The 27,209-nt window shown below is 46.0% G+C and overlaps 1 protein-coding gene across 5 annotated transcripts in view; it reads left to right on the plus strand.

Annotated features, from left to right (window-relative positions):
• arap1 (ArfGAP with RhoGAP domain, ankyrin repeat and PH domain 1) overlaps positions 1 to 27,209 on the plus strand; it is a 42,757-nt gene that overhangs the window by 3,278 nt on the left and 12,270 nt on the right. For 4 of the 5 annotated variants that reach the window (XM_084467051.1, XM_084467050.1, XM_084467052.1 and 1 more), the window contains exons 2-21: positions 3,077 to 4,497; positions 7,101 to 7,294; positions 8,760 to 8,836; positions 8,917 to 9,011; positions 9,376 to 9,528; positions 9,928 to 9,997; positions 10,227 to 10,347; positions 10,647 to 10,834; positions 12,455 to 12,561; positions 13,288 to 13,487; positions 13,916 to 14,001; positions 14,604 to 14,786; positions 21,080 to 21,254; positions 21,680 to 21,814; positions 23,083 to 23,218; positions 23,636 to 23,738; positions 24,333 to 24,525; positions 24,848 to 24,893; positions 25,355 to 25,518; positions 26,603 to 26,815. In XM_084467051.1, the coding sequence (XP_084323177.1) occupies positions 3,182 to 4,497; positions 7,101 to 7,294; positions 8,760 to 8,836; positions 8,917 to 9,011; positions 9,376 to 9,528; positions 9,928 to 9,997; positions 10,227 to 10,347; positions 10,647 to 10,834; positions 12,455 to 12,561; positions 13,288 to 13,487; positions 13,916 to 14,001; positions 14,604 to 14,786; positions 21,080 to 21,254; positions 21,680 to 21,814; positions 23,083 to 23,218; positions 23,636 to 23,738; positions 24,333 to 24,525; positions 24,848 to 24,893; positions 25,355 to 25,518; positions 26,603 to 26,815 (3,955 nt within the window). In that variant the 5' untranslated portion in view covers positions 3,077 to 3,181. Of the gene's footprint in view, positions 1 to 3,076; positions 4,498 to 5,182; positions 5,692 to 7,100; positions 7,295 to 8,759; positions 8,837 to 8,916; positions 9,012 to 9,375; positions 9,529 to 9,927; positions 9,998 to 10,226; positions 10,348 to 10,646; positions 10,835 to 12,454; positions 12,562 to 13,287; positions 13,488 to 13,915; positions 14,002 to 14,603; positions 14,787 to 21,079; positions 21,255 to 21,679; positions 21,815 to 23,082; positions 23,219 to 23,635; positions 23,739 to 24,332; positions 24,526 to 24,847; positions 24,894 to 25,354; positions 25,519 to 26,602; positions 26,816 to 27,209 lie in introns of those variants that run through there. The other variant, XM_084467053.1, reaches the window with a different exon arrangement.

Consider the following 27,209-nt stretch of genomic DNA (forward strand, 5'->3'; position numbering starts at 1 on the left):
TCAGATATGGCAGCAATAGTTAGGCTAGCTTCTGGTCCTAATTGAAGATAATTGTATTTTCTTAAAATGTTCCCACACAACCACCCCTCTTTCCGATTGCATCTTTTTACAAACGAGAAAACACAGACACACACACACACACACGTAGAATACGTGGCCTTGCATTGAGCAACTTGACCATATGCTGCTTCCTTCCCTCATAATTTGGTCCTCATAATTTGGTTTGTTCATGTGCATGCTTTTTAGTGTGTGTGTGTGTGTGTGTGTGTGTGTGTGTGTGTGTGTGTGTGTGTGCGTGTGCGTGCTCGCCTAGGCAACAGAATGCCCCATTGTTAAGGCAACACAGAGACGCTGTTTATAGAGTGGAACACAGAATTGGAGAGACTCAAAGGGATTGGAGAGCAAAATGTGACCCATGCTACACAGAAAAGGGCCCAGTAACAGAAAAGTGTTGTTCTCAGTGTTTGTGGACAGTTCATTTAATGCAGTGTCATGAATCACAAGATATTTTCCCGACCAAACATGTTGACAAGAAATGCTGTGTGTGAACTCCTCAAATGTTCTACTCATGTCATTCAGTGCGTTTACATGACACTCAAGAAAGTCAAATTATTGGCTTAGTCCAACTATGATTGGATTATTAAGATGCAGGTATACACCTTAGTTAGTCGAGCTAAAATCAAATTAGAATTGGGTTACTCATAGTCAAATTAAGACCCCTAGATAATGTCGAGTTAAGCGTGCATGTACGGAGTCGAATTGGATAATGCGTTGAATTGCGTTCTGCACATGCTCAAGATCTTTTCCGACCTTGCGGTCGTATGCAGACTCCTCCGCTGGCAGAGCAGCCGGAGGAGTTTGCATACGACCGAGAGGTCGGAACAATGGAGCGTCGGAGAAATGATGTGGACCCGAAGTGAACTGACAGCTGTCTACTGAAAACATCTTTCTCGAATGCCGCCTGAGTTTGTTGTTGCTGGTGACGTAAAGAGGTCAACCGGTGGCTTTATTACCACTAGTTGAAATGGGTACAGCGCCACCTATTGTACCGGGCATGACACGCTTCAGCCAATGAATCGATTTACTCACCGCCATGTATACCCGGACAATTGCAGTTGTCCAACTGCGGAGCATAGTCGAACTATGGCTTTAATCGGATTAAGCATGTAAACGTACTGACTCATTGAGGCTATGAGCTGGGATTAAACGTGTGTGTGTGTGTGTGTGTGTGTGTGTGTGTGTGTGTGTGTGTGTGTGTGTGTGTGTGTGTGTGTGTGTGTGTGTGTGTGTGTGTGTGTGTGTGTGTGTGTGTGTGTGTGTGTGTGTCCAGTACTGTATTAGGCATTATGTTTTCTTATACAACATAAGATTTGTCTTGCCATAGTTGCATTTTTAAAAGCCATTCTAATGTTGCACCTTTGCCTCATTTGTCATGTGGCCCATCAATGGAAGACCAACTTGCTTTTGGCTTGTTCCTCAATTCAAAAAATAGGAAGTTAATTTTGTCCTGTGGTGGGAGATTGATAAATATCATGCACTGTCAGGGCTTGTACACACCACTTTTAATCCTCTCTTTTATTCTTATATTATAGTGATATTTGTCGTTTTACTTTGTGTGTGTCCAATACAGATACACAGAAGCGATTGATTTTGTAGTTTGTAACTTCTTTGACAATCTATGTTGACTCGGAACGAGTCAACATAGATTTAGTTCCTGACCAGGAACTAAAAATACATTGGAGAAGTTGTCATTTACAATAAACATTCTAGTCAGCCAACTAAGGCCTCTATAATTTGAGCAAGTTTTAGCACATTTAAACAGTTGGTTGCTTGTTAAGTAGTGGTGACTCAGGACGGGTTGATAGAGGAGAACATGACTTAGCACTGGAAATAAATTATTAACAAAATAGTTTACAAGTTAACAAAGTTCGGATTCGCCTATGAGTTGTGCATATAATCCGATCCACATCAAAAAATGATTGATTTGATAAGTTTGTTACAATGTTACTTTGCAATACTTTAAAGGTCCCATGACATGCCACCAGGTGTGGTGTGATTAGCCGCTAAGCCATTTTGGAAATCTGCCCCTTATGACAGGTGGGCGTGTCCACCTAGATATGTAATGTATAGATGAGCAATGTTTGCTACAGTCCACTGGGTAGGCTGGTAGACTGATCTATCCAGCACACATCTAGGTGGACACACACACGCCCACCTGTGATGTCATAAGGGGCAGATTTCCAAAACGGCTTGTAACGGCTAATTGACACCACACCTGGTGGCATGTCATGGGACCTTGAAAGTATAATAAAAAACAGAGGTGCATAAAATATGGCCCTGCCTATCAAGCCCATCAACAACCGGGTAAATAGGATAACCTTCTCAGACTTTCTAAAAAAGTGGAGCAAATGGTACACAATGGTCATGTGTACACAATCTCAAATATATGTTTGATTTAATAATGGTCTTTTTGAAAATGCTTTTAGGAACTTCTTAAATCTTAAAATAACAGCATCCTGCCTGCTCATACAGACTCAGAGACTGGTTCCTACAGATAACGTGTGTAATGTGTGAATAACCGCATGCCGACATGCCCACAGCTTTTGTGCCTGCTGCTCTATTTTTATAACCCCAGCAAAATATAATTGGCAAACCTAAAAAAATTTATAATTTTTTTTCTATTTATATTGACAAATCTATCTATCTATCTATCTATCTATCTATCTATCTATCTATCTATCTATCTATCTATCTATCTATCTATCTATCTATCTATCTATCTATCTATCTATCTATCTATCTATCTATCTATCTATCTGGCAAATTAAAAAGCATAGTCAATTAAAACATCATCAAAAGCCCTTTTCCTCATCTTTATTCTGCATTGCTTGCATTGCAAGTTTCATGGTTTAGATAAGTTTAGTTTTACGTCTTGCCGTAGGATAGAAGGAACCTGGGGATAAGTCATAGCAAAAGTCAGACAGTTGATTTTGCATAATTCTTGGCAGAATGGTATGTATCACATGAACAAATATCTTCATACCTGTCTTAGTCATGTTTATTCTTTCTTTCACAGCTCATTTGTAAGAAAAAATGACCTGAAGAGTGATCGATCGCATCCACTACCACACAAGAAGGACAGACGGACGCGCAATCGTGCGCACGCCCTTACGCATCGACCATGTCCCAGTCTGAGATGTGTGTGTCTGTGTGGGACTGGCTGTGTGCCCTGCGTCTGGAGCAGTACTGCGACGCATTCCAAGATGACGGGCGGCTGATGCTGGGGCAATGCCAGAGCCTCTCGCTGGAACAGCTGGAGAGACTGGGAGTCACACTGCCGGGGCACCAACGGCGCATCTTGGCCAGCCTGCACAAGTCCCAGTCTCCCACCCACCCCCATCACCACCACCACCATCAGCAGCCAGACGCACACGGCTCCCCACGGCCCCCTCCCACGCCTCCCGTGACGGCAGCGGATGTGGCAGGGGAGCAGCAGGGGAAGGGAGCCGCGGTGTGTCCCAAGCCGCCCCAGAGGGAGAGACCCGTGCCCGTCCCGCCTGATAGAGAGAGGCCCGTGCCCGTCCTGCCCGATAGAGAGAGGCCCGTGCCCGTCCCGCCCGATAGAGAGCGGCCCGTCCCAAAGGAGAGGAGGGCAGTCCTGCCTGTCCCTAGAGAGAGACAGAGGCCTACCCCCCGGGAGAGGGCCGCCCGGTCCTCGGAGCGGTCCGGCTCGGAGGAAGGGCGGGGGGACACTGGGGAGGAGGTGAGGACACCCAGGCTGCAACGGGACAGACAGAGAGCCCGGACAAAGAGGGAGGCAGACGGAGGGCCGGAGAAGGAGAGGGCAAAGCCCGTGCCCAGGGTGAGGACTAAGCATAGCTCCTCTCCCCCTGAAGAGCCCGACAGTGACCCTGCCTTGCCCCCCATCCCCCCAAGGAGCACCCCCAACTGCCCACCTCAGCCCTTTTCCCTCCCCACCCCCAGCCCTACCATCCCAGTCCCCGCTTGCTCATCTCCACCCCCCAGCAGCAGGTCCCCTCCACCCCCTGACATACCCAGCAGGAGCCAGGGCCCCAGCCGTAACACCACCCCCACCCGCCACACCCCTCCCCCCATCACAAAAACGGCCGTCCACCCTCCCAGCTCCCCCACCCTCCCGCCCTCCCCCATACCGCACCCCAAGACACTGACTCTGCTCCACCCGCTCGCTCCCCGGAGGGGAGACGGCGAAGGGAGAAGGACTTCGCCCACCTCTCCCGCCACCACCCCGCCTTTACCCCGCTCCTTGTTGTCGCCGTCCATCGCCTCTTCTGCCTCCTCCTCCTCCTCCTCCTCCTCCTCCTCCCCCCCATCCTCCTACTACTCCTTACCACCAGAGTTCAAGGCCGGGAGTGGTGCCCCACCCCTGCCTCCTAAAGCCAGCATGGCTCAAGGAGTCTCCCAGAGGTCCTGGCCCCGGGAGAGGGTACAGCTGTCCAGGTTGCCGCGTGGCCACAGGTGAGATTTACATTTTACATTTTACATTTTACATTTTACATTTAGGGCATTTAGTAGACGCTTTTATCCAAAGCGACTTACAATAAGTACATTTTTCATAAGAAGTGAAACAATATATCGCTGTCGGTACAGTAAACATGTTCTTAGAACCAAGTGCAAGTATTAACAATCGCTAGGCTAACCCATCCCCTGTATACAGCAGTGATATCTAGCGACTGCAGATGCTACCCAATTAAGTACTAAATAAATACAACGTACATTAAGTGCGTACATTAAGTGTGTTTCACTCCCTTACCTGCCCAGCAACTGTTTCATATTGAAACGTTTTTGGGGGGGAAATGTTTTGAATGCAATGGATCAATGCATGAAACCCACCTTGGTGTCATGACCTTGACCCCCCTCGATCAGTTTGCTCTGAACATTTTTGCCCTGAGTTTGGCTTGGGTGTTGATGAAATGAGGTTTCCCTTTATTTTAAATAATTTATATTAATGGTTGTTTGAGTCTTTCAGAAGTATTTAGTACTGTCTACTGGACATGCTTGACAACCCACCGTTGGTTCCAGTGCCCAATGCAAAACGATGCTGCCATCTAGTGGATACATTTTCAAACTGCTTGTGTTCTTACTTTGAGTCAAATGAGATATTTTGATGATAGAATGAGAGCAGTACAATGAAGAATAGAGTATTGATTTCTGACTGATTGAGCTTGATTAAAATGATGGCAGAGATGGACTATTTCAGTTGTGTGTGGGGGTCATGGTTGGGACCCATCTCTCTCTGTGTTTGGGTTTACATTCTTTGGTGTGCATATGTGTCTGCATGTCAGTGTGGTTATCTGGTGTCACTAAAAAGGAAAGTGTAAGGGCCTTGATTCATGGTTTGTTTGTGCAAACACTTTTGCTGGTTATAACATTTAATATTAAACGTTACGCTTTTGTCCTCTTTCAAATGAGAAAATAGAACAGGGGAAGAACTGAGAAAACAAAGTGAGGTGTATACTAGGAAGTACTACTCAGATATTCAGTTTTACTCTTCATGTGTGCGCACTCACACACTTGCACACACTCCGTTTCCACACATGCGCGTCTCCTCCTACCTATTCTAGTCAGCCAGTCGTTTCCTCTTTGCTCTTCCTTCCTTCATGTAGTCTCCTTCACTGTTATTTCTCTGAGCTTTGAAACATGCCAGGACAGGTAAGACTAGATCCTATACTTTACTTCTCCTTTCTTTTTTTGTTCTGCTTTGCTTGCTCCCTCTCCCCCTTTTGGCTCTGTTTTTTGCAGCGAACATTTACACCACGTTGTGTGTGTTAATACTGTATGTTGTCACACTTGCCTAGCGTGGCTGTGATCTGCTGTGGACTGCAGCAGTGTTTGTTTCAGATTTAAAAAGTGCCGTATGCTAATCAAATGGTTAATTGTAATGTAAAAACTAGGCTGCCTCACAGGCGGTTGAAAACCAGCCTCATTAAAGATGGAGGCCCTACTTCACCACATTGACATTGTATATTGCTCTCGCAAGAACAACGTTTATTTTTTGACAATCCAATGTCACGCCCATAATAGCTCCCTGTTGTTGTTCCTAGCGCCCTAATAGGTCACGTGTAAAGCATACAAAGAATTGTCTTCTAGGTGCCAGTTAATTTAGGGTCTAAAGCTGAGTGGATGGAAGACAAGTACAGGGAGCCACTTACCTTTCACCGTCTAATGCCTTCCTAGTCTTTCTTGCCGTTTTATAAATGATAATTTTCTTAAAAGGGGAAGTGAACAGGAGGGAAGAAGAAAAGAGGGAACTTTCACAATACTGGACACTCGTGAATTTCATGAGTCTCCTGCTCTCCGTTCCCATAATTGAACCTGTTAATTCGACCACTCACATAATTCACACGCGACTTTGACATCATCACTTTGTATTGCACAAGTAAACGGATGCGTCAGAATCTATCCAAATAACTTCTCTCAGCTTAGTGCCAACACATCTTTCGTTCTGCTCATCCTATTCAGACTTGGACGCAGTGGGATAGCCACCCGCCTAATGTTTGTTTGCTTGTAGAGTGGTATCCAAAGGTATGTGGTGTTTACACTAAGATTGTATGTAGACCTGGTAGGGTGCAGGCCCAGGCTTGCTGCCTGGATGGAGGGAGAGGGAGTGAATGTTTGAGAGTTAAGAGTAGGACCAAACCAGTTTGATTGTGCTGGAGCTGGACAGTGTGAGGGTTTGTTTATCTGCACAGAAGCTCAGCATTACTACATATTCTTTAACAGGAAGTCTGTCAGCTTGGGAAAGATCAAACCAAAACAACGGCCGTCTTCATAGGCATTCCTGAGGCACAGATTGTAGCTTCTTGAAAGTACCACTGTTGTAGTGTGTTGACTAACTGAACCCCAACAGTTAGCCAATGAGCTATACACCCGTTTACTAGTCAGAGGCATGACAAAGGCGACCAGAGCGACGGACACCTCTCCAGGGAAGCCATGCAAAGAATCAGCCAGTTCCTTGGGATGTTCACCCGACCGCTGGACACAGCGGAGAGCGAGGAGGACTCTCCCAGCGGCCCGTCCCCGGCCTTCATCAACCCTGCCTCTGTTCATCCCTCACCCAGCCCCGTCCATCCAGGCGTGGCCTCCTCCGATGACCAAGGGCCTGCCGCCGTGCCCCGTGTCAGGACGCCCAAGACACCCGAAGACTCGTCCACGCACCTGCACCCGCCGGACCATCAGCAGCCTGGGGTGGTGGCGGTGAGCACACAGCCAGCCCTGCCGGCCAGGGACCTCTGCCGGCCCCGCTCCAACACTGGTGAGTCCTGAGCACCGACCAGCCTGCTGGCACCTCAGACCAGGGCATGACAGCGGTAAAGCAGGGCCCTCTTAAAGCATGTTACCTTATTCTTACTTTCAATGGATCAAATTAATATCTAAATACATCAAGATCTTTTTCCACATAATATGCAATAAAATATTTGCTATAAAGATAAATGAGCGCCATGTATATCTATATTACATTACATTCTTTTGTCAAAAGCTACTTTCATCAATGAAGATATACCCCAATAAGTGCAAGAATCATTTGGGTACATTCATTAAATAAGAATAGCAACTGCTTTAGGTGCTACCATATAAAAACAAGAGAATAGGGACCCTGTATAAATATACTGTCTACTATATAGTATAATGCTGATGGAACCTGCATGCATGGCAGCAAAGCATTGGCCTCTATATCAAAGAAGCATCAGAATTTATACTCTTTGGTTATGTCGTCACATAAAATGACGTTTCCAAGAATTTGAGGCAGAATTGCCAAATCAACCAATTGTAATAAATTACGGTAGAACATTGGCCACGATCCTAACCAAATATACAAGGCACACCAACTTCTGTGGATGACTGATATCCTGGTTGGCAATGACTCTAGGGTGTCCGCCTTCCTTCCTGGTGCTCAGGAAGCGTGGAAGGGAAACAAGAAACACATTGACGTCAGAATGACCTTTGTGAAGGGAATTTTTCAAATCATACATGAAACTTAATATCATACAATATATCTAATCACACACACACACACACACACACACACACACACACACACACACACACACACACACACACAAAGACACACACAAAGACACCTGTAGCAGTTTTCATATTTTAATTTGGCATCATATTGATAGTTAGACAAGCTGGACATTTGGAAGATTGTTAGAAACAGCTGGATGCTTTTCATCAGTTTTTCATAAGGTTTTCACTGCCAATGTAGCCTTACACACACAAACATAGCTGTTTGTTTGTGAGTTTTGAGAAATCTTGTACATGCCTTTTATTATTTATTATAATTTATTCATTTGTTGTGTCACACTAAATGACGACAGTGAGTCAACGCAACCGATTTTCTCATGATGATTCAAATGATATCTCAGGGCGCCCCGGTGGTTCACCAGGTAAAGCGCGTACCATTAACGCCTAGTCCTTACCGCAGAGACCGGGGTACGATTCCTGACGGTGGTCTTTTGCTGCATGTCTTCCCCTGTCTCTCCCATACCTTCCTGTCTACTCACTCGACAATAAAAAGGATAAAACCTTCAAAAAGTAAAAAATAAATAAAATTATATCTCTATTAATAAAGTTGGTTTCAATATACCGGTAGTCATTCCATTTTGTGTGTGTGTGTGTGTGTGTGTGTGTGTGTGTGTGTGTGTGTGTGTGTGTGTGTGTGTGTGTGTGTGTGTGTGTGTGTGTGTGTGTGTGTGTGTGTGTGTGTGTGTGTTCAGCATCACACCAGGACAGTTCTGATGACGATGATGAGCCATTAGTCCCAAGTAGCCGTTTAGTTAAATCACCAGACAAGGTAAGAGGGCAGGACATGGGCTCTGTATTGGAGAAGACTTCCCACTGCGAGCAGAGAGTGACCACTGTCTCGTCCAACAGGCTATGTTACTGCCCGTGCCCAGGCAGAAAAAGCGTATCATTTCATTGTGCAGCGATGACGAGCTACTCGATGACGACGAGTCAAATGCTAACCTGTAAGTGACACACGTGGCATATCAAAGTTATATGGAAGCATGCAATCAATTCATCAGTTAAATTGTTGTAATTAATACTATATTGTATAGTTGTATTACTAACATCACTGTAATAAGGTAAACTTCACTGGTGACTGATGAGCCAAGGACGTATAACCATTATCTGAGCTTATCTATTCATTTACGTAGTCTCACTCTGACAACATTGAGTGGCTCGAAAATGAATGCCAAGGATGTGTGTGTGTGTGTGTGTGTGTGTGTGTGTGTGTGTGTGTGTGTGTGTGTGTGTGTGTGTGTGTGTGTGTGTGTGTGTGTGTGTGTGTGTGTGTGTGTGTGTGTGTGTGTGTGTGTGTGTTTGTTTCAGTCGTGACTCATGGCTGGACTACGAGTCCCTGTCAACACAAGGCAGTCTTTATCTGCCGTCCTTGGGCCCATTGGGCCTGCCTCCAAAAGAAGACTCCGCCCACCAGAGTGCAGTCATTAAAATGGGTTGGCTGGACAAGAACCCACCGCAGGGGTATGAACACTAAAAACCAACATTGGCATGGCCTTACTTTTACTAGGACAATAACATTTGCCTGATGGGAGCGCCGTTGAGGCATTTTCATCCAAAACCAAGATGACTGCCTCTGAAGTGCCAAATGTTTCATTGCTCTGATTGGTTATGATTGGTTATTAAAATGCATCCAGAGGAAATATACAAAAATACGGAGAGGTTTGAGACTGAAATGCGATGGCAAATCGGTCTGGCGATGTCAGACTCAAACACTATATACAATTCCTGTACAATACAATGTACAGGAATTAAATAATATATGAGGACATATATGAAGACAATTAACTGATACAATTTAAGCCTGCAGTGTAATTGAGGTGTGTGTGTGTATGAAGTGTGTGTTTCTGTGTCCACACGCAGGGCCCTCTATTACCAGAGACGATGGGTGAAACTCGATGTTGACTACTTGAGATACTTTGACAATGAGAAGGTGATGGCACTGACTTGTCTCCCACATTGTGTATTCTCCTCACATCTGCATCACATCTACAGAACCCACACACTCAACACTATCACCCTGTGTGTGTGTGTGTGTGTGTGTGTGTGTGTGTGTGTGTGTGTGTGTGTGTGTGTGTGTGTGTGTGTGTGTGTGTGTGTGTGTGTGTGTGTGTGTGTGTGTGTGTGTGTGTGTGTGTGTGTGTGTGCGCGTGCGTGTGCAGGCGGTGTACTCAAAGAGGATGATCGCCACAGCCTCCATCACAAACGTCATATGTGTGGGAGAGCTCAAGTTTGAGGTGGTCACCAACAACCGCACCTTCCTTTTCCGGGCAGAGAATGAAGGTTAGTGAGTCCTGAACGTGTGTGTGTGTGTGTGTGTGCTCGCACATTTCCTAAGGGGACGCTTGACTGCCATTCTTTACTGAAGCGTAAACTGTCATTCAGGTTTTTCAAGCACATTTTATTTTGCTGTGTGTGTGTGTGTGTGTGTGTGTGTGTGTGTGTGTGTGTGTGTGTGTGTGTGTGTGTGTGTGTGTGTGTGTGTGTGTGTGTGTGTGTGTGTGTGTGTGTGTGTGTGTGTGTGAACATGGCTGTATGTATTTTAATGTTACGTGTGTGTGTGTGTGTTCTCCTGCATCCAGTTGAGAGGAACGACTGGGTTGCTGATCTGCTGGACTGCACCAGGGGGCGCTGTCGCAACAGCACTTTGAGCCCAGGCTCACCTGTGACCCCCGATTGTTTTAAGGGCTACCTGGAACTCCGAGGCTTACGCTCCAAACTCTACACTGTCGTGGCCTCAGATAAAGTCTTCCTCTACAAGAACATTGAGGTGTGTGTGTGTGTGTGTGTGTGTGTGTGTGTGTGTGTGTGTGTGTGTGTGTGTGTGTGTGTGTGTGTGTGTGTGTGTGTGTGTGTGTGTGTGTGTGTGTGTGTGTGTGTGTGTGTGTGTCAAAACGAAGGAAATTGTCTCTGTTTACATTCGGGATGCAGCAAATACCCAAAATGGTAATCAAATTCATGGTCCAAATCTCAGTTTATATAAATTTAGATAAAAAGTCTTCTTTTTTTTTTTGATGTGTTGCTGCTTATTTACACATATCGAGAATTTGTTTTCATGTGTATTTAATACAGTGCTGTCATACATTTCGCTTTCAGATTTAGGTTGAGAAACTCCAGAACCACTATGGATTGCAACATTTTTGGAAACGTTTAAATACACATTTTCCCACCTAGTGTCCATATGTGCAATAAAAAAAAGACTAGTCACAAACATGTAAACACTTAAATAAAATGCATATGGAAAGTGTGATGGAAAAATTCATATGTTGCTACCTTTTAGTCATATAGACTTTGTTTTCCATTCCGTGTATCATGTCACCCTGCTTTTTCCTCAGTGTCGTCTACGTATTGAACTTATTTGTGCTTGGTTCAGCCACCTCACCAGTGAGCAATGTCGTCAAAGTGTTAACCGTTGTGCTCTGGTCAGCTGTCCTACCTTCCTCAGAGTCAATCAAAATGTTAACCCTTTTCTATGGGTAACCGGCCTGCCTTCCTCAGAATCAATCGTGATGTTCACCTTCGTACTTCGGTAAAATGGTCACAAGGGATAGGACATCCTCTTGTGCACTCTTCTGCTCGATGAGAACACAGGCAACTCTGTAGCCGTTTCTCAATACCAAGTACGCGGACTACGTTCTCGCGGACTTGGAAGTACATACTTGGCAAGTCCGGACTTTCAAGTACAGACTTCCGAGAACGCGAGTACGCACCTGCAATTGGAACAGCAGCGGACTCGATGATGCATTCTGGGATATTTAACGGTCCCAAGTCCACACGAGTCACCTCCGATGCATCCTCGGTAGAACGGCCTCATCGAGAACGCATCGAGAACACTTCCGGGTTTTACGACAGTACTCGCGTACTTGCGTACTTGGAATTGGAACAGTGCTTGGGCTACCACTGATGACGTTTATCGAGAACGCAAGTACACGAGAACACACGAGAACGCAAATTGAGAAACGGCTTGTGTCTTGGGTAAACATTACCTGATTTGATTATTGGCATCTGCAATGTGGGGAGGATCTGAAACAGCATAAATAACTCTGTCAAACTGTATTCTGGACTCACTCTGCTAGAGAATATCAATATGTGTTAAAGGTCCCAAGACATGCCACCAGGTGTGGTGTGATTAGCCGTTACAAGCCGTTTTGGAAATCTGCCCCTTACGACATCATAAGGGGCAGAAAGTGGCCGTGTCCACCTAGATGTGCGCTGGTTGCTCATCTAGCGTTGCTCATCTACGGCAGATTTCCAAAACAGCTTGTACCGGCTAATCACACCACACCTGGTGGCATGTCATGGCACCTTTTAAAGGAAATTGCCACAACAAATCTTAATTACCTGTGTTCCTTTTTAAACACCTCCTATTCCCTGGGCCGTGTTCCTGCAGGACTACCACATAGGAATGGGCATAACGTCCATAGACATGAACGTGGGGAACGTTAAGGACACCGACCGGCGTAGCTTCGACCTCACCACGCCCTACCGCATATTCTGGTACGCACACACCTGCTCAAACGCCACACTTGAAATCTAGGGGCAATGTGTTGGCATAACAGAGATGCCTCGTAAAAAATGCTAATGTGAAATGTAGTTGGTTGTTAATTTGCCGTTTTGTAGGGCGGGAGGGGGTGATGCAATGGTGGTTCATGGTTGGCAATTTTAGCTCACTGCTCCGACTGGACGTTTTTTGGAAACTGGGTCTTCTGCCTGTCTAAGAGAGCTCAGCTGGATACTATTAGGAGAAGTGTGTGTGCGGGTGCGTGTGCGTGTGTGTTCTTCTGGTCTGGTGCTCCCTGCTGATTTTGCTGTGAGAGAGCTCAGCTTGACAGGATGGGAATAGCTGAAAGGGTCTGTGGCCACAGAAAAGTCACAGGGTGTATTTGTGTGTGTTTTTGTCTTGTATCTGCATCTAAAAATGTATGTGTGTGTGTGTGTGTGTGTGTGCTCGCGCAAAACCCCACATGTGTGATAGATGAGGAAAGGAAGGATTTTGACACAAAGGTCTGCATCACGCCACTATTAATTGAGTTAGCTGCGGCTTCCAGTTTGCGAACCCTCCCTTATTTCTACCAAAACGACAGCAGATTAACAGCGATGTGTCTCATGTGTCTCTGTGTGTTTGGGCTGCCTCACCAACGATACTCACTCTGCCTGGCAAGGCCCATGTCTGGCGGCGCTCCCCTACACCGCCAGTGCTCAGTCTTCTTGGCCTCCCCACAGCTTCACGGTGGAGTCGGAGCAGCTCAAGGAGCAGTGGGTCGAGGCCATGCGCACCGCCATAGGGGAGGCTCTGTCCAATAGCGAGGTGGCTGAGCGAATCTGGGCGGAGCCTAGCAACGGATGCTGTGCCGACTGCGGCGCGGCCAGTCCCGACTGGGCGTCCATCAACCTGTGTGTGGTGGTCTGCAAACGCTGCGCAGGTGTGTGTCGTGTGTTTATTGTTTAAACGTCAAACGTCCATAGGGAATCTCAAGAATCAGACTTTAGATTACGTAAGTAGTAGTACTACTAGTGATAGTCAAGTCTAGGTGATCTGCTTGAAATGGTTAGTAGGGAGTGTGGTGGGAATTTGCACCACATACAATAATCCTCAGGGAGTATCAGGGAAAAGGCACACCCAACAAATGGCAGTTAGAGAACCGGAATGTGAAAATATAATTTTCCCATGACAGAAGTCAAACGAGAGGGAAGAAGAAGCAGCAGTAGTACACAGAGGACTCTGCCAGAGACCTGCGGATTGGAATTCCTCTGTCTTTGTTCCAAGTGGTTGTGAAATTCCTCAAACTCACAACTACTTCACAACGGTGCTGTGACCTTTTGTTTGTTTGTGCATGTGTGTATTTTAAAGGAGAGCACAGAGGACTGGGTCCCAGCATCTCTAAAATTCGTAGTCTGAAAATGGACAGGAAAGTCTGGACAGAGGAGCTCATTCAGGTATATTTGCAAGCCCATGAACGCCTGCACACTAGGTTGCACACACTTCCCCCTACATGTTGTTGGTCCATATCAGTGATCGACCGATATATCGGCCGGGCAATATTATCGGCCGATACTTGCGTTTTTGAGTGTAGCGTTGTTTCTGCTATCGGCTGATACACGTTGCCGATTTAAAAAATTATAATAATCATTTATTTTTCACCATGATTTACAGACAGACAGTTCAATAAATGTTCCATTTTTAAATTGAGACTTGTAACATTTTTTATCATTGGGTCATTTTTATGATGTAAATTGAGGGAGCAAAAGCAGTATCGGCTCCAATTATCGGCTCAAGAAATCAGCGTATCGGTCATCGGCTAAGGCTGATGAAAAAGAATCGGTATCGGCCCCTAAAAAAATCCACAACGGTCGATCCCCAGTCCATATCACATGATGCATGATTATCGCATGTAGTAAGCAACATATAGGCCCACATTCAGATAAGTACACAAAGATAATATTCAGATGATATGACGATCTCTTTTACACTTTGGTGAGCCATAGGGTACATTCCTTAATTGTAATAATTCTAACAAACCTATGATCCCCTGTTGTAGCTATTCTTGTTGCTAGGCAATGAGCGGGTCAACGCGTTCTGGGCCGCCAACGTGCCGCCAAGCGAGGCCCTGGCGCCCTCTAGCTGCAGCGAGGAGAGGCGGGGCTTCATCTGCAACAAGTACCGCCAGGGGAAGTACAGGAAGTACCACCCGCTTTACGGCAATCAGAGGGAACTCGACAACGTAAGGACCATTTGACCTCTTCTGACTTAAGAGACCCATTCTCTGAAGTCCCACTGTATTCTCACCGGGCCTCGAATTAATGAAGTTGTTGGCCGCGAATACTCAGAACCTGCACATTTACATCAAAAATGACAATTATACTTGACACATTTAAATGACCGCATTTAGCATTCACCTTCCGTCTTTCTATCCATCTCTTGATCCACTCATCAGGACGTCTGGCATTCATATATAAAGTACTCCTTAAGCATAAGCACTACGCAGACTTTGGAGAATGATTCAAATGCCACGGCTGAGTCGGCAAAGCCCTGACATTGTGTGTGATAGAATCAATGATCCAGACTCTGTGGGGCCACCCAAGAGATGCTTAACCCACTTACCCCCAAACCGTGGCCAATAGTTTACACACTCATGAGCTAGTGGGTGGGTGGGTGAGAGGGTGCATGCTCTGTGTCACACTAGGCATTTGTCACCTAGTTCCGTTTTCCCCCCCGTCCCACCCGGCCCAAGCCCACTGTGTGTGAGTCAGCTTTGTGGGTCACTGGACAGACGCACGGCGTGCCACAGCATCCCCTTTCCCCCCCCCCCCCCGCTCTCTTTCTCTCCACCTCATTCCCTTTTCTATCCCCCCTTGTCCTAGCTTGTTTTCTACTGGGAATACAAGCGTTTGTTTCTGCTATCGCTTCATCATCACATTGTCACTTATCGCTCTCTCTCCCTCTCTCTCCCTCCCTGTGCCTTTTTGCCTCTCTGTCTCTCTGTCTGTCTAGCCCTTGTTGCTTTGAAAAGTAAACAAAAGTCCACAAAAGAGTGTGTGTGTGTGTGTATGTGAACAGAATGTCAAACAGACGGGAAGTCACGATGCGATAGCAGAAAAGCGAACGAGTGAAAGAAATGCATATGTTTCAGCAAAAGAGCAAAAAATAAATGCACTTGATTTGGAGCACATGCTGGTTTGTTTAGATTGCCCTGCCCCTCCTCCTTTCTCCTCCTTCCTCCTTCCGATGTGACATCATCACTAACCACTTGGAATGTGCTCTGACTCGCCCCCGCCCCCTCCTGCTTCATTGTTTGGTTGGAAAGAGTGGAGCAAAGTTGCCTCTCTCTCTCTTTTCCCTGTGTGTATGTGTCTCTGTAACTGAGGCTCCAACACATTTTGTTGAAAGGGGGAAGAATCCAACTGAAATCTTATGCTTCATGCCTTCGGACCCTTTTTGTTTTGTTTTTTCATTTTGAGCATTTGTGTGAATTGAGTAGCACATTGAAACGACGGGAACACTCAAACTCTCAGGTAAGTGTTGGTGTAATGTGTCTGTGTGTGCGCTGTCTCTGCACTGTGCGCGTGTGTGCTTGAAAACGTGGTTATGTGCATGTGTTCCTAGTACTGTAACTGGTTTATTGCTGCACATAAAGAAAGCATGACTGTGGACCTTGACTCTCAGGAAAGCTGTTTTCGTCATAGCCCAGCCAAACAAACAGTGGTCAGCCTTCGACTGTGCTGTGTTTGTTTGTTAATGAGACCCTGCTGGTGTCTCCATTGGAAAGGGGAAGGTTCACGTGACTTCCCAGTGAAAAGATGTGATTTTGCAAACTTAACATGCATATGAATGTATGTGGGAGGAGGTATGTTCTCTATCCCACTGTCTCTGTCTCTCTGTCTGTCCGTGTCTATGTATACACCCGTGTGTTCTCAGTGTGTTGAGTGGAGTGCAGGCGCTCACCTCTGTCAATGGAGAGCTTTGTTGTTTTTCCTCATGCTCTGCCTGGTGCTCTGTTGCTTGCTCTCTCACTCGCTCGCTCTCTCTCTCTTACTGTGTGACCATGCCCTGATATTTGATATGCCCTTGTCTGTCATCCATCTGCCCCCCTTTTCTGCTTTACTCTAATGACCTTGTACAATGTACTTGGATCTAGGGAGGAGGACTAGTTATAAGATTAGTTGCTGTCATATATATATATATATATATATATATATATATGTGTGTATGACAGCAACTAATCTCACAACAAGTCCAGATGCATCACATCTTTTTTGTCCCAGAGAAACGTGCAGAAAATAGCTTTTGGCAACTTGTCAATTTAATGTGTTTGTTCTGTCAGAGGAAGGTCTTTATACTACTCTTAAAACTAATTTCTATCCACTTAAAGGTGTCACCGGATGAATCATAGTTAGTCCAGTACACACATTTGTTTTCTGGGGCTTATTATGTAACTTAACTTAAGTTATTTTTTTCTTATTTTTGACAGGCAAGTCATAACTTGCCTGCCAGTTGCTTTATTTGTTTTCATTGTGTGCTTGTCTGAAAGATGTTAAGAGAGCTTGAAAGCTGAGAAGAGAGAGACTTAAGTGTCAAGTGGAAGCATCTGTGGGAACCACAGAAAAGGAGTTATGTAACTGTTCAACTAGTCAAACGTTGTCTTTGCAATCAGTGTCCATGTGAATACTACAAAGTTGACATAGCACAAAATTAGTTTCCAATGCACAATCGAGTTGTTCGTTCATTTAGTTGTACATTGGTACCTACACTTCTAATTAAGTTCACACACATGCACGCAATGATACATGCAGATATTGAAATAGATATTTCAATATCTGCTTCAGATATTTCTTCTTAATTAGTTTTTGTTAGATTGTCTTTTGTGTATGCTGGCTGTGTTGGTAACAGTTGGTGTGCTGTCCTTATTCCAAAGAGCAGGCATTGCTTAGCAGCTGCAATAAAGTCTTTATGGGCCTGTTTTTCATCCATTTCTATTTGAATGCTCCATCTCAAGGCTTTATTACATCTGTTTCTCCGCTTACCTGCCACTGGCTTGTCTGCAACTTCTTTCTCCTCCTTGGCTTTTTCCATGTCTGCGTCCTTAATCCTCTCTCGCAGTCAAATGTTCTCAATATCTGAATATCCAGTTGTGTTGGTGGTGAATGACCAGACCACCTTCCACCATACATCTCATGCCTCCTTCATACACACATGCACATACACATGCTTTTTCATCCTTTCATCATACCTTTCTTCACATCTTTCCTGTCAAGCCCTCAGCCTTTTTTGACGACCAGACGGTGAAACACATGTGGAAGGCCAATGTTTTTTCATCTGGATCTTATATAGGAGGCTGGCATTTGTGTGTGTGTGTGTGTGTGTGTGTGTGTGTGTGTGTGTGTGTGTGTGTGTGTGTGTGTGTGTGTGTGTGTGTGTGTGTGTGTGTGTGTGTGTGTGTGTGTGTGTGTGTGTGTGTGTGTGTGTGTGTGTGTGCAATTTACAATAGAATGGGTTGATCTATGTGTGTGTGCCTGTGCACGCACATTGAACGCAATTAGTGTCAGGAACTTTTTTCTGCCTTCCTTCTTGTCTTTCCATTTTGTCATATTTTGCCATTTCCTGCTATTATCTCCTTCATTGCAACCATGGCCAGACATAGGACTGCGTTTTAAAGACACACCCAGATTCCATCTCCTTCTTCTTTTCTCTCTCTCCCTCTTTCTCTTGGGGGGGGGGGTGCTCATGCTTCCTTGGCGTGTTATTACATTACTCCCAATCTCATAAGCAGCAGATGTTTGAGGGCGAGTTGTCTTGAAACAATTGAGAATTATATTTCCCCATCTTACTTTATGCTGATTGGCTATGAGTCAATGGTGGAATTCCACATCACTGGTAGAGTGCATGACCTCAATACAATATCTCTACGTGTGCAGACATCGGGTGGTCTAAAAAAGGGTTTTCTGCAACTTAAAACCTTACCCAATATGCATGTCTGTGTATGTGTGGTCAACATTTTAGTGGTAAAATAAAGGAGTGGTTGTGTGTGTCTGGGAGAGAGGTGGAGAAAGGGATTTATGTACTAGAGGGACATTTCTGGAATTTTCTAATCGCATCCAAGTTTGAAGAGAAACGTGTGTGTGTGTGTGTGTGTGTGTGTGTGTGTGTGTGTGTGTGTGTGTGTGTGTGTGTGTGTGTGTGTGTGTGTGTGTGTGTGTGTGTGTGTGTGTGTGTGTGTGTGTGTGTGTGTGTGTGTGTGTGTGTGTGTGTTTTCCTCAGCTGTCAAAACAACACGGGCTCCTCCTCTGCATCATGGCGTCTTTTCAAAATGTTCTCATTGCCTGCCTTCTCTCTCTTTTCCACCTTTTGTTGTTTTTAATGTATTTCTACCCCGGTCCAAGTGCCTTGTTGCATGAAAGCAACGTCCTTGTTTAAAGCTCTCCTCTCTCTCACCAGCTGGTATAACCTTACAGAAGGCACAGCAACACCCAAATGGTAGAGAAAGGCTTTCCACCAAAACAGCCACGCCACTTACCTCCACGTAGAGCAAAAGAAAGCAGCTGCCCATTGTTTGTATAGTAGGGCTATCGAAATGTGCGTTTGACTGTGTGTGTTCATCTAGTGTTACTAGAATTATTAGTGATTGTTTTGTTTATTCAAAGCTGAATCTGACCTACATATTGTGTGTGTGTGTGTGTGTTATCAGTGTTTTATTATCAAATGTGCAGTATCACTTAGTCATTATAAGGCAAGGGCATCGGTTCACATTGAAAATATATTTAGTGTGTGTGTGAGTGTGTTTGACACAGTGACACACAGGCACCACTCTGGCTGATGTCTATTTTTTCATCTTCTTTCATTGTCCTTGTCCACTTCCGTTTGACTGAAACGCTCTGAGCAAGCATCACATGATGCGATAAAAGACATGTCAGCAGCACTATGGGCCCGTTTCAAGTAGGTGGTCAGGATATCCAAACCGCAGCTCTGACTCAAGCAAGCATTGAGGAATAACGTGCGTTCCTGACAGGCGTCAACCTATTGCACCCTGAAAATGTGACCATCATTGCTATTTCAGTGCTTTTATTGAGGCCTCGCCTCTGCCTCTTCCGTTCATTTGCACTACGTCACCATGGAAAGGCTCTGCTAGACTAATTGAAGACTCTTTGGTCCTGGTGATAAAAATAACTAAACGTGTAGAATAATAGCTAATGAATCTATTTATATTTGAAGAATGGCAAAGCTCTCGTTTACTTTACAGGCTCTCTAGGCTCCGTGGCTCAGCTAGGATACCGCTAGGCCCAGGGGCTCTGCTATGGTACCGCTAGTCCCCGTGGCTCAGCTAGGATACCGCTAGACCCAGGGGCTCTGCTATGGTACCGCTAGTCCCCGTGGCTCAGCTAGGATACCGCTAGACCCAGGGGCTCTGCTATGGTACCGCTAGTCCCCGTGGCTCAGCTAGGATACCGCTAGACCCAGGGGCTCTGCTACGGTACCGCTAGACCCAGGGGCTCTGCTACGATACCGCTAGACCCAGGGGCTCTGCTACAGTACCGCTAGACCCAGGGGCTCTGCTACAGTACCGCTAGACCCAGGAGCTCTGCTACGGTACCGCTAGACCCAGGGGCTCTGCTACAGTACCGCTAGACCCAGGAGCTCTGCTACAGTACCGCTAGACCCAGGGGCTCTGCTACAGTACCGCTTGACCCAGGGGTTCAGCTATGGTACTACTAGGCCCCGTGGCTCAGCTAGGATACCGCTAGACCCCGCGGCTAAGCTAGGATACCGACCCCCGTGGGCAGTGTTTCAGAGCTTAACTTAAATGAGTCCCCGTGGTAACTGAACTGTAGATAGTCTTATCTTTGTCTCTGAAACTGAAAATGCTGGCTTCCACTGAATTCAGATTTTATCCAGCTCTGTCATCACCCCTGCCTTGTTTTTTTTAATCTTTCGTGTTCATGGAGTGAAGCTCCCAGCGTGATTCTTTATAATCGCCCAGTCGGTGCATCTCGTCGAGCATTAGACCAATGAAACATGTATGTCACTAGCTCATCTATTCTCTCCCTCCATCTGTTTCTCTCTTTCTCTCTCTCTCACCCTACGATGCTGTTTGATAGAACATTTAAGCACATAGTCGTATTATTAGTCACAAGAAAATCGTATTGTGTACGGTGTATCATTACAAGCTCCGCCCAACAAATTGCATTTACAGTTACTATTGCCAAACTGGAAATATCTGTTCCAAATCACATTTTATTTATAGGCTCAGTCGTTTGCCAAGTTCCTGAAACTGTGAGGAACTATTCATATGAACTGTCAACCTCTTTTGCTTCATGCTCACACACGTTTGTTCCAATTCATTATAATAAAATAACTATTAAATCTCCATTATCCTTTTATACCATTAAAACATTCTCTGTTTTGAATTGGCTTGCTGTTATGCAGTTATCACCCCCCCTCGGTGAATCAACAGAGTGCCCGTCTAATATACCATCTCGCTCTCTGTCTCCTCTCTATGTCTCTCTCCCTTCCCTCTCCCAGGCGCTGTGTATCAACGTGCAGTGCAGTGACGTGCTGGAGACACTGAGCCTGGTGTTCTGCGGTGCCGACGTGAACGGCCCAACCGGCATTGCCGAGAGCCCCTCGACGTTCTCCCTGGCCACGGCCCACGGCCAGCCACTGCAGGCCGAGTTCCTCAGCCACAACCTCAACACAGGTAGCCCCGGGCACGTCCGGCTCTATTGTATCGTATTGGACTCTCGTATCAGTCAATGACGATGGTGTGACTGTCTGTTAGTTTGTGTGTTTTGCTTTTGTTTCCTTGAGAGATCTATGTTAAGACATCTCACTCACTCACTCACTCACTCACTCACTCACTCACTCACTCACTCACTCACTCTTCTTCTCAAGTGCCTGTTGAATATAAGTGGTATTTAATGGACCATTTTCAAACTTCCATGCAACTCAATGATCCAAATTAGATGTGGGGAAAAATGGGTGTGTGAAATCTGACGTGCCTCTCTGTTGTTGCACAGCACTTTGTTCTAAGTGAGGCTTAGTGTGATGAGGACACACAGTCTATGGTGGTGGTGCTGATGTTTTGCACAATCAGAGGACACTCACCCAGCCTTTTGCCCGCAGAGCTGCCCCGCTCCGAGGTGGGCGGGGCGATGGAAACGGTGCACTATGCGCCCTCGCCGTCCGTCTCCCACAACGGCTTCCTGTTCAAGACGGGCTCCATGGCACGTGCCATCGCAGAGCGGAAGGGCAGAGACGGTGAGCTCATCACACACACACACACACACACACACACACACACACACACACACACACACACACACACACACACACACACACACACACACACACACAGAGGTCAAAGGACCCCTACACACACTGCACAGCCCTGTCCGTTCAGTGGTAAATCAATAAATCACATTGTCCAAAATTCAAATGACCATTCCCACACACACGCACATATGCTCGCACACCCTGTTACACATGCGCACACACACGCATAGACACACACTCACACACACACATTTTCACATACATACATACATACATACATACATACATACATACATACATACATACATACATACATACATACATACATACATACATACATACATACCAGTGACGTGCGGTCAGGAGAGGCAGGGGAGGCAGTGCCTCACCTGTCATCATGGAACAAATTAAATATATAATAAACCAATATATAATAATCAAATAAATTAAATGGTTATATTTATCGAATGGTTTGAACTATGAACTCATTTTCCATTTAACTTCAACAATTTTGATTGTTTTTTATAAAAAATCGCTGAATTTCCGCACTTCCGGTTCAGATATGGAGAAGAGACGCACAGTGAGGCAGCAGCAAGCTGTGCCTCACCTTAGATTGTGCAATCCCTCACAAACGGTGCTCTGCCATGCAATGAGAGCGTGTTACTGTCTGTTTGTATGTTGCCAATTAAATGTTTCAAACACTTTTAATATATGGACCCCTGACTTTCCATAGTTTAGCTGGTGTATATAATATATGTGTGTGTGTGTGTAACATGTTTCGTGTGCTCAACAATCTTACAACGGCAGTGAATAGGCACTAGGTGAGGCAGGCAGTACCCTTGCCTCATGGTAGGGGGCACTCGTGAGCCCAGAGATTCTTACACTACTGTACAGCTGCAGAGTAAGTGACAGCAAGATAGCGTCAATTAGTGAGTCAAGTGCAGCGATATTTTTTTTTCCCCCTCTCGCCCCGCCTGATTTCAGAATGGAGGATTATTATAAAAAATTTCTGCCTCACCAGCCATGAACCTCACCGCACGTCACTGATACATACATATACACACATACCTACATGTCCAGTGGAAAATACAAACTTTAGTCACCATCTCATTCTCATTGCAAGAACCCTCACGCATACAAAAACAGGGGAATAAAGTAGTGACATTAAACATGACCTTATCAGTGACGTCGGCCAAAATGTTATCCAGATAGCGTTTTCAAATAGCTTTAACGAGTGTGTCTCTGTGTGTCAGAGTTCAGCCGTCGCTGGTGCACACTCAACGACGGCTGCTTCAGCTACTACGAGAGCGACAAGAACTCCAGCCCCAACGGGACGCTGAAAGCTGCCGAGATAGTGTGTCTGGCGGTCAGCCCCACTGAGAAACACGGGTACGTATCAGATGGGTTTTGCCTGATGCCTGACGGGGAGTGAGATATGGACGAGGGGGAAGACGGGGAGTGAGATATGGTCGAGGGGGAAGACGGGGCGTGTGGATGAAGGAATGAATACAGTGAGTGAACAAAGGAGAGGGGGGCGTATCACACGCAGTAAAGGCTCGCCGTTCACACCTGGAAACCCGGGCTGTTGAGAAAAGCATCAGGGCCGTATCTTCATGTAATTGACAATGTGGACACATCTCAACAACACCTGTGGTAATGCTCACTGCAGTCGATGCACAAGCCAAATGAAGGGTTTTATTGAAGCTCTTCTCTCTCCGTTGATGTTGTTTCCCATCTTTGCCATCTGGTCGTGTCTGTCTCTCTCCCTGCACCTCCCCCCCTCCCCCCTCCCTTTCTCCTCTCCAGGTACGACCATACCTTTGAGCTATACTCTGACTCTGACCGCCTCTATTTGTTCGGCACCGATGACCCGGAGAGTCACAAGGAATGGGTCAAGTCCATCGCCAAGGTAGGCAGTGGTCGAGGCTTCAGGGTTTGGCTCTCTTTCCGTTGGTCACCGCATTCTTTACATTTAAGGGTTTATCTCATGTAGCTGCCGACTTGCCAACGGCAAATGGAAGACGGATGGTTCTCAAAGACTATTTGACAGTTGCAGTAGAGCAAATTCAGCCGTTAAACTCTCTGATCTGGAAAGAAAAAGTAAAAAAATGAAGCCAGTTCCAACTCTGTGAAGTGCTGCCTGTCTGCCAAACCCTGCACATCATAGTTGTGGTGAAAGCGAACAAGATACAGTGTTTCTGTTTGGTCGTAAACTACTACAACTGCATGTTGTTGCTGCATATTGTGGTGGCAGGGGTGTCCCTCCCTGTATCTGAATTCACTTTGAGTTCCTGCCAGCTTGAGTGTACATGTGAACGCGCGTGTATCTAACATATCTCACTTGGTAAACACGTATAAAATACAATAACTATGTTAATTTGTTGTCATTTTATTAGAGAATTTAAAAACAGAAGGAGTGTACCTAACACATCCAAGTCAATTCAGTATCCTCACTAAGATTCAAAAGATGCCCAACCAACCGACCCTTCTTTCCTTTTTACAGACCTTCATCCCAGCCAATGCAGAGCCTCTGCTGAGGTTGGGCTTCGAGCGGATTGGCCGACTCAAATACAAAGACGGGTTGAACCTGCAGACGCCAAAGGTTGGGTGGTTTGCTCTGGTGGGCTCCACACTTTACGCCTACCTAGACAACAGCCAGGGAGAGGAGATCCATCTGCGCAAACTCCTCGAGCTCTGTGAGTTTGAAACCCCCATACTCCCCCACTGGGTTCCATCCCCCATGTCGCCAACCTCCCTCTAGGCATCCACCCCTCCCTGCTCCCTGAACGATCTTAATTTTCTGTAAAGTGCTTTGGATAAAACCCCTACGAAATGATGGTATGATACTAAAAGTAAATGGTTAAAAAAATGGTTGGTGCTTTGGAAGTCTTTTTATTCAAATGTTGATTATTTTTGATTTCCAGAACATACGAGGGGAAAGGCAAACCCACAGTCACTATGTCAATTGGTAAAAGGTCTAAATCTGGTTGATAACGTCTTTCTTTCTGTCTTTTAAAGCAATCCAACAAGACAACGAGGTGCTGGTTCTGGTGGAGAGGGGCAGGTGAGGGGGAGGGAAGACAGTTCTATTTATTTTTTGAAGGGAAGGAACTTCCTGACCCTTTGACCTCAAATCCTTTGCTGCGGTTGAAAGTCAGTTCAAACATCCTCTCAGCTAATCATCACGGCTCTTCTGGAAGCATTGCCTTTGCATGAGTTCTAATCAAATGATACACTATTACTATTACTGCACAATTGAACGTTTTACATATATTTTTACAGTTTTTGTATATTGATGTCTACAATTACAACATCAACCCCTTGACATATGGGCACAAACTAGAAACTGGGAACAAATAAACTGTTCACATTCTTCTTCCTCCCACTCTCTCTTTGCTCTCCCTTTCTCCCTCTTCCTGTGTCCCGCCTCTCTCCGCGTGCTCCTATTTATCTTCCACGCCCTCCTGCCTTCACCTCTTCACCCTGTCTCTCTCCCTGGTGGGTGTTCTGGTCCCGTGGTCCCAGGACTCTGTACATGGAGGGGGAGAGGAAGCTGGACTTTGCAGGCTGGTGCACCGCCATCCAGAGCGCCGCAGGCAGCGGCGGGGACACCCTGAGCCAGCAGCAGCTCACAGACACGGACATACCCGTCATAGTGCACAGCTGCATCGGATACATCACCCAGTGTGGTGAGGCCTTTGACTTTTTACGCCCCCTTTTGATTCCACAGTCCCTTGAAAGGGAGGGTCATGCTGCAAATAGAAGAAAGTGACACAAAAATCACAAACACTCTATGTATGCCGCTGGTGACATGGCCTTTTCTTTCACCCTAGTGTCACTTCTCCTGAATGATGAAGGCTTGTGTTTAAAAGAGAGTGTGAGTCTGCATGAGTACGCGTAGATTTTGCCGTTGTGAAGGTTAATCCAATTGGTTGGATTAACTTTTCTGGGAAAATAGTGCGAAACCTAGCACCTTTTCTAAGCTCTACATTAACATCATACGAGAACCAGTATTTACCAGGTCATAGGGTGTAATAAGACCTTAATTCTGTGAGACTGCCTTGCACCTGGTTTACCCGTTAAGTCATTGCATTCATGTGGATTGAATGTTTTAACACACACACGCATAGTAGACGTCATCGCTGACGTCAGACGGGAGAGCTTATGAGAAAATCTGCATAGCTACCAAACTCTCACCTCCGCGCTCCTCTGACTCATCCCTCTAATCTAAATTGGAAATGAATACATTAAATCCATGCAAAAGATATGTGCAGCAATACAGGAGATTGCTCCTCATACCAGGGGCTCCGTTAGAGCCCCTCAGCTATTGTATTCAGCCCTTTTACTGGATCTCTCCGTTGTAACAGGAGGGATGTCTCTAAGGGTTCAACCCCCTATCAAAAGGTTTCTGGGTTTGAACCCCCATATCCGCAGCCTACCTGCACACAAAGCACTACCTGTTCCTTAATATCGACTGCAGGTTGCTTTCAAATAAAGCAAAATGCACGATGACTAAAGATAAAATGCCCTTGCACGTGTGCCTGGCTGTTTGCACTCAGACACATAAAAAGCACTCATTAATGCACTCATTAATGTTCATTAATGTGTTGTTGTTTTTTGTTTGTGTGTGTGTGTGTGTGTGTGTGTGTGTGTGTGTGTGTGTGTGTGTGTGTGTGTGTGTGTGTGTGTGTGTGTGTGTGTGTGTGTGTGTGTGTGTGTGTGTGTGTGTGCGCGCTCCTGCGTGGGTGCGTGCGTGCGTGCCACGCCGCTCAGGGCTGACCTCGGAGGGAATCTACCGCAAGAGCGGGGTGAACTCACGCGTGGCGGCGCTGTGTGAGGAGTTCCGCCGCGACGCGCGCAGCATCTGCCTGAGGGAAGGCGTGCACCAGGTGGACGACGTCAGCAACACCCTGAAGCGCTTCTTCAGGGACGTGGAGGCGGGCCTGTTTACCACCGAGGCCACCGCCGCCTGGCTGAGCACCGTGGGTAAGATGCTCGGCTTCACCCCCCCGTCGGAGCCCGGCGGCGCAGGAGTAGGCGCCTACTCCGTTCGTCTTTCTTTCCCTCGCGCTGATTGTTTGTAAAATAGTTTTTATTCTATTCTTTTTTTTTTTTTTGAGGGTACGTACGCCGGAAATTAGATTTCCCTCTCTTTACCGTCTCATTTGGCAGGTGCGAAGTGCAGCGCCGCTGACTAAGCTGTGTGATACAAAACTTAATCTCAGCAATTATCGGAATTGCGGGAAGTACTTAATCAGGCATTGTATTTTCGGAGCACTAGTAGTGGTTCAGCTACATTTTCTGAATCTTTCTACACTGCCCTTAATCTTGTTCTCAATATCTTTCTCACTTTCTCTCTCTCCTCATCCTTTTCCCCACC

Source organism: Micromesistius poutassou (genome assembly GCF_964030765.1).
Source record: "Micromesistius poutassou genome assembly, chromosome: 4".
NCBI lineage: Eukaryota > Metazoa > Chordata > Actinopteri > Gadiformes > Gadidae > Micromesistius > Micromesistius poutassou.